The sequence below is a fragment of the Neophocaena asiaeorientalis genome, unplaced genomic scaffold, assembly GCF_003031525.2.
Source record: "Neophocaena asiaeorientalis asiaeorientalis breed wild unplaced genomic scaffold, Neophocaena_asiaeorientalis_V1.1 scaffold438, whole genome shotgun sequence".
NCBI lineage: Eukaryota > Metazoa > Chordata > Mammalia > Artiodactyla > Phocoenidae > Neophocaena > Neophocaena asiaeorientalis.
This window is the reverse complement of record NW_020173491.1, coordinates 1,863,655-1,875,925: the sequence shown is the minus strand read 5'-3', so window position 1 is coordinate 1,875,925 and position 12,271 is coordinate 1,863,655. Positions and strand designations below refer to the sequence as shown.

Below are 12,271 nucleotides of genomic sequence, written 5' to 3'. Positions count from 1 at the left end.
TGAGAGGCCCGCGTATCGCAAAAAAAAAAAAAAAAAAATCCTACCAGATCGAACTGCTTGAGCACTCAAGGCCTCTGAGGCACAGCGCATTTATGAGTCACATGAATCTGCTTGAGAAAAATTTCTATGCGTGGCAGTATCTTTAAAATTATTTTTAATTGTGAAATATGACATACATAAAGCGCTCAACGAATATACAGAGTTTAACGGTTTACAAAGCAAACACCTGTGCATCTAGGTAGGAAATAAACAATGCTAGCACTATTTAAAGGACATGGAAGCAACCTAAATGTCCAACGACAGATGAATGGATAAAGAAGATTTGGCATATTTATACAATGGAACATTACTCAGACATAAAAAAGAATGAAATAAAGCCACCTGCAGTAACATGGATGGACCTAGAGATTATCATACTAAGTGAACTAAGCCAGAAAGACAAACGTCATATGATATCGCTTATAGGTGGAAACTAAAAAAAAAAAAAAAAAGATACAAATGAACTTATTTACAAAACAGAAATAGACCCACAGACATAGAAAACAAACTTATGGTTGCCAAAGGGGAAAGGGGGGGAGGGATAAATCAGGAGTTTGGGATTAACATACACACACTACTATATATAAAATAGATAAGCAACAAGGACCTACTGTATAGCACAGAGAACTATAGGGTAATGACCTATAAGGGAAAAGAATCTGAAAAAGAATACATATATATCTGAAACACTTTGCTGTACACCTGAAACTAACACAGCACTGTAAATCAACTATACTTCAATTAAAAAAAAAGAAAAGAAAGAAATGCTGCAAGCGCCCTCACGGCCCACCTATCCCTTCCCTATCACGCCCCACCTCCTTGACCCCAAAGGTCACCACTCTCCAGACTTATAGCAGAACATTTCCTTGCTTTTCTTTACAGGTTTACCACCTATGTATGCATCACTAAAGGAAACAGTTTAGTGCCAGTGTTCTAGTTCAGATTTTTTATTGCTGTATGTGTTAATCTAATGTGTTAAGAAGTAGCTCAGCTGTATGTCTTCTACTGTATGATTATGTCAGCATTTATTTATCCATTCTGCCACTGATGGACATTGAGGTTGTTTCCAAGTTGGGGCAACTGTGAACCACACTGCTATGTACACTCTCCTGTCTTAGTGAACATGTGGGCAGACTTCTCCAGGGAACATACACAGGACACAGGGGGAGAGATCTTGAAGGGGGAGTCGGCATCTTCCATTTAATGGTCCATCATTTCATATAATAACATAATGACAAATGGTTTTGAAACTAGAAAAGTTCTTACTTTCTAATCAAAGGTTTCCAACTGGGGTTTCTAGAACACACGTCAACTGCAGTGCTGTTTGGAAAGGCAGTTTTCTCAAAAATCTAAATTTAAAAAGGAAGTAAGGCAAAGGTTAAAGAGTAGGGTTTTTACACGATTCCTTTATAAAATCCCAACATGTGACTTCTAAGTGAGATGGTCAGGCTTGATAAAGAGGTGCTCAGGAATTCCGAACAGCCCACCTCCAGTGCTGGTCACTGTTTTGTTTCCCAGATCTGACCAATTACCCACACCTGGCAGTATTAGCGTACTTCTTTTGCAGAAGGAACAGCTTTCTTCAGCCTTCCCTGTGCTCTAGAATGAGCCTAGACTGAAAACAGATTACCTTCTTTGGGATGAGGTAGTTGGTGAGAGCGGTGTGAACCTCATGGGAGAGGCAGAGGGGAGACAGCAGCTGCCCACTGCATTCACTGAGGGAATTCTCCATAAATGAGTCGCTTTCATCACTGCTGGAAAGCTCTTCCCACTCATCGTCAGTGGGATCTGGGAAGAGTGCAGATCACACAGAACTGGACTATTTAAGATAATCCTCATGGAAGCTGCCCTCCCAGTCCAGGGGAGGATATCTAAATGGGAACTGGTCACAAACCTTCACTGCAGCACACGTTGACAATGATTTCCAGAGCAGTCTGCTGAGCTGTCAGCAACGCTATGGTCTCTCTCAGCTCCTTGTCGGTGGGCTTAAAAAAAAAAAAAAAAGCAAACGACCAACTCTCAAATGTGTGGAAAAATATTTTCATGTGACTCTCCCTAGTTAAAGCCTACTAAATGATATTTGCACTTGGAATAGAAGACATGGGTGGGGGTGGGTAAATAGAAGAAAAGTCATAAAGTGCTGGAAGGACAAACAGGCATTATGATTCCTCTTGGCACTGTGCAGCGTGCCACTGTTCACCGGGTTTCCATCTATCTGCACGGTTATTTTCTAAGTGTTGCTTAGTTAGCTGGAGAGAACAGAAAAATATTCAGGAATTCTGAACTAAATTCACCCTGAAACTTAATCTAATGTGTTAAGAAGTAGCTCAGCATACTAAGATTAAAACAAGAGTTCATTTTGGACACCAGGCACTTACACACAACAAACCTGCTTTTAGACACTTACACAGTTTCTTGGAAAAGACTTCATTAACCAGAATTACTAACAGGCCCTTATATGACCAACAGAACTTGACTAAGGAGCAGACAGGCTTGCTGCTTTCTGGCTTTCTTTGAAGACTGCAATAAAGCATTTCTTAAAGACTGAAGGAAGAGGGGGACTTTTTCTCCTGGGAATAAATAACATGAACCTAACTTATCAATTAACATTCTCAAAATGGGTTGTATAAATTTATATGACCTTAATTCTCAAGTCACCTATGAAAAGTGAAATAGCTTCACTCCAAAACAGTACATAAGCTAAAAGTAATGTATATTTTGTTGTCTGAATGTTTCCCAATTTCAAAAGTTTTCTGTCTTTTCAACGGCTGTAAAATATTCCATTAAATGAATGTATTATAATTTATTAAGCATTCCTCTAGCATGGAATATTTCAGATTACTTGGTTATCTTATTTCCTCAGATTTACTGGATCAGAGGTTAAAAACACATCTATAGGGCTTCCCTGGTGGCGCAGTGGTTGAGAGTCTGCCTGCTGATGCAGGGGACACGGGTTCGTGCCCCAGTCCGGGAAGATCCCACATGCCGTGGAGCGGCTAGGCCCGTGAGCCATGGCCGCTGAGCCTGCGCGTCCGGAGCCTGCACTTCTGGAGCCTGTGCTCTGCAACGGGAGAGGCCACAACAGTGAGAGGCCCACGCACCGCAAAAAAAAACCACATCTATAGATACTGTGACATATTCCTGTTCTTTTCCAGAATGTTGTACTCATTTTTAATCCTCCAGCAACTTCTTGTGCAACGATTTAACTGTAATTTTGAACCACATTCTTAAAAAAAAAAAAAAAGAAGACAGCTTATTTAATAGATGTAGCATAGGAATCCCTATGTTTATATTCATTTTATTGCTGGCAAGAATGTATCTAGGGACTTCCCTGGTTGTCCAGTGGTTAAGAATCCACCTTCCAATGCAGGGGATGCAGGTTCGATCCCTGGTCAGGGAACTAAGATCCCACATGCAGCGGGGCAACTAAGCCCGTGCGCTGCAACTACTGAGCCCGCGGGCCACAACCACAGAGCTCACGTGCTCTGGAGCCCATGTGCCGCAATGAAAGATCCCATGTGCCACAACTAAGACCCGACACAGCCAAAAATAAAATTAATTAATTAAAAAGAAAAGAACGTATCTAAAATTTATTCCTACTCACTTCGTGCGTGTATGATATTCAACTAAACGTTTCTTAGAGGCGACTCAAAGCTACATGAGACATGCCTTTGCTGGGCTCTCATCCACTTAAAACCTACGAAGATCTGGCTTAGAAGAATTCTGAAACTAAGTTCCACTTCTTTACCTGACTTTCCTGCTCAGAGCATTTCCCTGCTTCTTATTGTTACCAAATTGACATAAAGAACCAATCTAGAGGAAATGTTATGACAGCTGAGATTTGCTTCAAAATATTCAGTAGTTGAGAGGGGAGAGTGGGTAGGGAAATAGATGAAAGAAAACAGACTGATTTGACAACTGCTAACTGTGGAAGCTGGGTAGGGATTGCCCTACTTCTGCATGTTACAGCCACAACTTGGGTCAGTTCTCTCTTTACAGATTTGTGCTTATACCTTCTTAAGTTAAATGATGCAATTAAGGGTTCTGATTCTCAAGGATCCCTGCACAAGCCACTGGGCAGCCTGGAAGACCAGAGCTGCCTGGCTGTAAATTTGTATTCCTGGCACGTGGCAGCACGACGCTTAGCACACTACTGGCACTTCAACACTGGCTGCCTGATCGGCATGTTAATCATCCAGTCTACTCAGCTATGGTGAGAGGCTTTAAAAAGCAAGCTTTCGTTAAGAGAAAACACTGCATTTTCTAAGCACCAAAATTCTATTTCTAAGTAATACTTGGGAAAGTGAATCTCTGAATAACAGTTAAATATCGATACTTTTAAACAGTGGCACTTCATCTTGGTGGATGTGGATCTCAATCCCCACTCACTCATTCCCTGTAGGGCCCCTGAAAGCAAGGCTGGAGATGAGGAAACCCTGCAGGAGTGCTGTTCTCCCAGCCAGAGATGTCCGATCTTTCAGAGTCCCCTGACAGCCCAACTGGGATTTCCACTTCTGCTCTGATGGGAATTCGGGGTGGGGAAACATAGTATATATGCATCTGGCAGGATAAAGTGACCTGGTCAGCACGATGCAATACCTGCAGAAGAGCCTCCAAACCCTGACCTGTTATAGCTGATGTTCCACATGTGGATCCCAGATCTGTAACTCACCTCCATGTGGTACCTGAGGGGATGCTGCTGGGGTTCTAGAAACACCCTTTGGAATGACAAGGCTCATAGCTATGCCTTTGTCTATCTTGCTTTACTGATTTTAAATTCTACCCACTCTGACTCAGATGCACAAGTGAGACAAGGAGTAAACTGGGGGTTCACATACACGCCTCTTGCACCAAAAGGGGGTGATATGATTTTTAAGCCGCTCTACGATTTGCAAGCAACTCAAGCGCAGGATGGCCTTTTCATTTTCGTATTCACCCCAGCACTTAACACAATGCTTTGCACCTAACAGCTGTTCATGGGGAGTGTGGCACATATATACAATGGAATATTAATCAGCCATAGAAAGAAACGAAATTGAGTTATTTGTAGTGAGAAAGTAGTTCTTAACTACAACATTTGACTGCTTTACAAGACTTCATGAATGTAGGGCAGTGGTATACTGATGAGTTTATGCCCACTAAGAATTCTTTAAAAATAAATCTATCAAAACTCTAAGACACTGACCTAAGATACTTCTCAGTTTCAGTTCATTGTACATGAATCAGGACAGGCCACGAGTGAGATGGTAGAAAGTGTAACAGGACATTACTAGGGTTCTTCCAGTTCAGGCTTCATTGTCTTTCTTCCCAATGACTTCAGCAGCCTCCTGTCTGGTCTTCCTGCCTCCAGTCCCCTCAAACAACACTAACCCGCTTTCACCATGCTGTTTCTTACGCCATCCTTTAAGACAGCTAAGGTGTTCTGTCCACAAAGCCTTTTCTGAGAGCGTCTTCCTTTCTGCTTCCATCAGGGCTGAGTCAGGTGTGCCTACTCTATAGATACGACCCCCTCAGAAGTCTGTGCACAGCCCTATCACCGTTCATAGCACAGGCATTATAATAAATTATCATTACATGTCTATTCTCTCAAGACGGAAAAGGTCCCTGAAGACAGGAAATATGCCTTAATCATCTTTCTATCAGCAGCACCTGGCACAGGGCCTGGCACACAGAGTAAGCACAGAAAATGTGCACCTAGATGAATAAAGCCCAACCCACTGTCCTCCTTGTCTTCCTGACGACCTGCTCTCCTCCTTGGGAAAAATGTTTTCCCAAGGTATGGCTCCATCGCTGCTGACCGGCTCAGCTGAAGTGTTCCCTGCACCCAAGACTGCTCCTCCTCACCCCACCGTCACACCCACTAGCACAAATGAGCCCCAGTCAAACACTATAAACCAGGGACTTCCCTGGTGGCACAGTGGGTGAGAATCCGCCTGCTAATGCAGGGGACACAGGTTCGAGCCCTGGTCCGGGAAGATCCCACATGCCGTGGAGGAACGAAGCCTGTGTGCCACATCTACTGAGCCTGCGCTCTAGAGCCCGCGAGCCACAACTACTGAGCCTGCATGCCACAACTACTGAAGCCCGCGTGCCTACAGCCTGTGCTCCACAAGAGAAGCCACTGCAGTGAGAAGCCCGCGCACCGCAACGAAGAGTAGCCCCTGCTCGCCTCAACTAGAGAAAGCCTGCGTGTAGCAACGATGACCCAACGCAGCCAAAAATAAATAAATAAATTTATAAAAAAACAAAACAAACAAACAAACAAAAACTATAAACCAGTCTGCAAAAACTACAAACCATCATTAATTTTCATAATCACCCAACCTCCTCTGATCACCAGTAGGGGGTAAATGAAAGTTTGGCTTGCTACTTTGGTAAGGCTAAACACTAAAATAAAAGAGACAAGAATGCAAGGGACAATTCAAGCAAAGTAAAAATTCCTTTAGTTTGAAGACAGTCTGGAAGAGAATGTGTAACTGAAGTGGGAGATGACCACATGTCTCTGAAGTGCTGCTGCAAAAGTATCGGTCTACCCCATCTTTCAAACCTTCTCTGTATAAAAGTTTTGTCTTAGGACATTTTTTTTTCTCCTTTGGGAGATTTCTGAGTTATGAGTTAATGGGAAAACATGACTTTTTTTTTTTAACGGAAATTCACTTTATAATTAACTTTGCTGTAACATTTTCCTACAAACCTTAGGATACCTATTGAAAGAAAATAGCTGTATTAATCCATGTCTGAAAGCATCAATCCGACTTACTGGAAGTAAATCTGAAATGAAAGCTTTCCTTCTGACTTTCCTTCTATGAGGAATTTCTTCCATTTCATCATCCTCAATCAAATCATCACCATTAACATTCTGTAATGTGTCCTCAGTCTCTGCAGCAGTTTTTATCCTTTGAGTTTCGGCCTCCTTCATTTGAAGAACCGTTTCACCAGCATCCATTTCCAGAACTTCAGATAAGATCTTTAGTATGGCATTTATGATTTCTGCCTGACTCTTGGATGGAATAATGTCCTTTAGATTCCAAATTGTGCCTGTGGGAAAAAAAATGAGCATAAGGACAAAGAAATCAACTGTGAAATCTTTTATTAAATACAGTTTCCATGAGAGTGGCTCTTTAAGCTCAGGTGTAATTTCAAAAAATCCCGATCCCACTGCCTTTGTTCAGTTTTTATTAAACGTCGAAAAGCTTTGCACTGAGGCAGCTCCCTTTATTACAGCAGTCCTTCACAATCGTCTCCTTTTCTTGGCACACAATGCCTTGCTCTGATACACCAGAGAGCAACAGATCAAGAGAACACCGATCAAGTTTCTTTTACCACGACAAATTGAGTTGCCTGGCTTTCTTTCATCTTAACCTGAGCTGCTCTCCTAAGCAGCTTCTTATATTCCAAGAGTGGAATGGAATGCACTAAAATTCCAAGGTCTCACAGACAACCAGGGAGCAGGTTCTTGGTTTTTTGCTTATGAAACTAGAATAGCTACCACTAAGTAGTTAGACTAATTAAAAAAAAAAAATGTGACGGTTAAAATAAAAATCATTCCTGGGTATATATATTCAAAAAGAATTGAAAGCAAGGACTCACATGGACATCTGTAGAACCATATTCATAGCATTATTCAATAACAAAAAGGTGGAAGCAAGCCAAGTGTCCATCCACAGATGAATGGAAAAACAAAATGTCATATATACATACAGTGGAATATTATTCAGCCTTAAAAAGGAAGGAAATTCTGACACATGCTATAACATGGATGAACCCTGAGGACATTACACTAAGCGAAATAAACCAGTCACAAAAAGAAAAATACTGTATGATTCCACCTATTTGAGGCACTAGAGTAGTCAAATCCATAGAGACAGAAAGAAGAATAGTAGTTGCTGGGGGCTGAGGGGAGAGGGAAGTGGAGTTGTTTAATGTGTACAGAGTTTCCGTTTTGCAAGATGAAAAGTGTTCTGGAGATTGGTTATATAACAATGCGAGTGTACACTGCTTAACTATACACTTAAAAATGGTCAAGATGTTAAATTTTATGTTATGTGTATTTTATCAGTTTAGGAGAGAAAACCACCTCTCAAGATAAATTACCCGTGGAAGACCAAAGGCAAGAGGAAACTATATAATAAGTTTCCTACTACTTGACATGTCATCAGATCATTTCTTCTTTCTGTATTTAGAAATTCTGGGGAGATGCATTGCGGGTGAAGATCTTATAGGAAAGTGAATGGTCATTTCTTAGATGCCTACACTACAGTCAACTTCTGAACTCACTGGTTCATAAATAAGAGGGGGTCCTGACAACAGCATTTTTTATCAGACAACAGTAGTTTGTTAAACTAAAAACACATTTAATCTTAGAAGGCTTTGAAACTATGCAGAACCACTTGAATTAAGGGTCTCCACTAAAATATTAAAATTTTCAGAACAGACTAAGCACAGAAAGCCCTGATGTGGTGAAATGGGGGAATAACTTTGTCCCCCATCTCTACCTACTACAAGTTACTAAAAAAGCACACTATCACATATGGCTAAACTTTACCTGCCACCAATGTCTTTAATAGAATATATTCCATGGAATTGACAGGAGAAAGCATTGCTGATTCCAACACATGCAATGCTGGGGCACTGAAAGATTTCAGTAGCTCTGGGTTATCTTCGGTCACCGTCTGCAAACAATATGCTATAAAGACAAACATCAAATATTTAGAAAAAAATGAATTCTGCTAGGATAATTTAAACCAAAATAACTCATCAAAAAACATTTGCATCTGTACAAGTTCTATGGACACAGGTAGCTTTTGTAGGAGATATACGCTTTCCCTCAAACACGGAACATGCAAATGAGGCTTCCCAAACTATCAGAGGTATAAAAGACCTTTTTTCCTTTTTTCTTAATTTCTAATCCTTTATAAAACTATACTTTTAAAAAATATAATTTAAAAGCCTCTTAACCGCCGTGACAATGTGGAATTACTATAAACATTTATAAAGGTTTAGCCTCTATTTCTGTACTCATCGCAGACCAGTAGCAAACAGCCTGCAGACCAAACACCAGTGCACTGACAACACTCTCAGGGTAGTTCTGTTGTCAAAGACAAGCCCTAGGTTTGGGAACATTCTGGTTTCGCTGAAATTCAGCACGACCTTAAAAGTTAGAGTTATTTCTGGTGAAACGTATTTAAGGAAAAAAGTGTTTTATATAAAAATATGAGCAAATTAAGAGATGGGTAGAATATTAATAGACATATGATTTACTTAGCACTTAACTGTTCTCTGGCATTAGAACAAGACAATGGATTACAACTTGTAAATTAGAAATAATTAACTGAAAGTATAAAAACAGTTGGGACTGCATGAAAGGTCTGACTGAAGCACAAATGAGGAAGCAAGCCCAAATCTGTTTTCTTTGAGATACTGTAGACCATACAAATCCATTTCTTTCCAGGTCTAAAACTTCCAAAGCAGATCGTTCCCACCCAAATTAGTAGTCAAAATACACGCTATTGCTGTGCTCTATTTTGGTTTCCAAAATACATTTATATATAAATCCATATATATGCATATATGTACATATACATATATCCCAATGTAGTATTTTTTTCATTAAGAGACTAATTAAACTCACTTTAGCAAAAAAACAAGATAAGTTGTGATTGCTACGACAACACAAGCTCAAAGAAAGCTGTATTAATACATAGGATGGAATCTCAGAATTTCACTTTACTATATGTAAGCCGTGCTTGATTTTCAAAACAAAAGTAGTTTGACACTTGTTTAAAAAATCATGAACCTAGGTAAGTGCCAAGGAAAACACTGCTATACAATGCAAAATAACTTTATTCTGATCCATTTTTTTGAAGTTCTTTAAAAAAGTTCTTTAGGAAAAAAACTAAATAACCAAATCTACAAATCTTAAGGCCCCAAAACAGAAGTGAAGTTTCTCTTTTAAAAGCTATGAACTTTCCTGAAATTCTCTTATTGTAATAAAGACTTACCTCTGAGACTAAAAGTCACCTACCAATGTCCTAGTTCGACTGTTTTTAAAATTCTCATTTACTCACAAATCTCCCCTTTGCTAAAGATTCCATTTTGAGAAACTGATTTAAAAATTTTTCTCAGTAGTATTATTCCACTATTATTTTTTCCTTTTCTGTTCTATGTCCACTAGAGCCAAGAGAAACACTGGTAAGGGGAATACACTTCAGTAAGTGGAATAAACTTGTCCTTGCCAGGAGAAATACACAGTTAAATAAAAGGACAGCCAGATGCCTATATTATGATGGGTAGAAAAAAATGCTTTTCACCCACTATTTCTCCACTTGCCCCCAGAGTTCTGCTGAGCCACCCACCCTCTGGTTTCTGTCTCCTCCACCTGCTGAGTAAGGGTCCCCGGTGGCTCTCTAACCCCATGTACAGAAGGCGAGGGAGCCAAGGCAGCTGAAGCTGCCAGACTTTGCTTTCCCTGTCTGGAAGGCAAGCAGGCCTATGTGAAATTCCAATCACTTATTTTCCTCTCTCAAAAAAAACACAGGTTATCAGAAGTATTCTTCTGGAAGTATGAGATAGTGGTACAAGCCATTTAAATAAGTCTACATTCCAATTAACTATGGCTCAAAGGCCTGATAGCTGTGGGTTACTGTTTCTCGGCAAATGGGAGATGAAAGCTTCCAGAATTAATAAAGCTTCTAAGAATGGTAGTATACTAGAAACCACATACGCTCACATAATTACTTTCCTCCCTCTCAGGGTCAAGAGCGGGAAAACTACATGAGTAAGTAAAGCATTAATCACAGACTTTAAAAGATTCGGAATAGAACTCAGCTATGCATTTACATACAATGAGGAAAAAAATCACTCCTGTAGAATAAACATGCTATGTCTGAATTAAAAATTTTGAATAAGGCCACACATACTTTTCTTCACTTACCTACTGAAATAGCCAGGTCAACATTGGTGGAAAACCTACTTAAATACTTTAATACAATCTCCAAACACCCTTCTTTGTTGAATATAGATACTGCTCTACTACTGCATTCACTAAATTGAAGGGGGGAAAAAAAAGTTTTACTATTCACATTTTAACATTATCAACCACAGAAATTCATGAAAAAATAATTAGGCTTTGTAAAAGAACCAAAGAGTTGTAGTCAAACACCCACCATTTTTATAGATGAAGAAACCAATGCCCATTCATAGTCACTGTGCAGGAACACAACTGGCTATCTGTATTTTCTTTTAGCCAATCTCTTTACCCGCATGCCAATTTCCTTACAGGAGGTTAAAGATGGAAGAGAGCTTAGAAATCATTTACTTCAATTCCTCATTTTGTGGGTAAGGAAACTCAGACCCCAAGAGGTGAAGTGATCTGTCCAAAGATCACACACTTTGTTACTGGTCTTTGGGTCCAGCTTAACTTGTCTTTCCACTGTATCACAGTAATAATAAATTAAAGTAAGGATAAAAGGCCTCTATACTTATCACACAAAAAGTACAAATTTAAAAGAAAGTAAAATTAAAATTTTATTCATTCCATCTAGACTCTTATAATTTTAACAGAATTTGTAGATTGCAACAGAGAAATTGTTATAATAAGTATTTTTGAAATTACACTACTTTTTAATAAAAGAATCAGAATTAATGTTATCAGTGTTATTAATTAACATATATGCTAAATATAGGGTAAACAGAGCTAATTATAATAATTTTTTTCCTGGTTCCAGAGAAGAATATTCCTCCAGACATACCATATATACACATGACAGACTAACAGCTAACAGAGCTGACTAAATTCAATCCTGCTGTCTAAAGATAAACTATTTTCTGTTTGTGTATCCATCTATCCATCCATCCATCCATCCATCCATCTAGCTACTGCAACACTGCTATGAACCTCCCCTCAAGAAGCCCATAGTAAAGTAAGGTATAGTCAGGAAAATAAAGCATAAATGTGTTAAGATAATGGGCACTCAGGAAAGAGAGATCACTGTGGAGACCATTTTTTCAGGCACTTTTCAAAGAAAACTTTTTTTAAATTTCTGAGTTCAACAATTTATATATTAAAGTTATCTGAAAAACAGCACCCACTAGCTTGCTTGAATAAGGCATTTCCTCCAATCTGATCTCTCCAGTTTTCCTGGTGGAATGCATCCACTAGTTTAAAATGAAATCATGGTGGGGGGGACGGATAAATTGGAGGATTGGGATTGACATATACACACTACTATAT

The 12,271-nt window shown here is 39.5% G+C and overlaps 1 protein-coding gene across 3 annotated transcripts in view; it reads right to left on the bottom strand.

The window, feature by feature from the left end:
- Positions 1–12,271, bottom strand: part of HEATR3 (HEAT repeat containing 3) — a 36,602-nt gene that overhangs the window by 18,764 nt on the left and 5,567 nt on the right. For all 3 annotated transcript variants that reach the window (XM_024747464.1, XM_024747463.1, XM_024747465.1), the window contains 6 exons: positions 10,973–11,082; positions 8,585–8,725; positions 6,800–7,077; positions 1,934–2,024; positions 1,670–1,827; positions 1,306–1,388 (listed from right to left, as the gene is read on the bottom strand). In XM_024747464.1, coding sequence (XP_024603232.1) covers positions 1,306–1,388; positions 1,670–1,827; positions 1,934–2,024; positions 6,800–7,077; positions 8,585–8,725; positions 10,973–11,082 — 861 coding nt within the window. The remainder of the gene's footprint in view (positions 1–1,305; positions 1,389–1,669; positions 1,828–1,933; positions 2,025–6,799; positions 7,078–8,584; positions 8,726–10,972; positions 11,083–12,271) is intronic.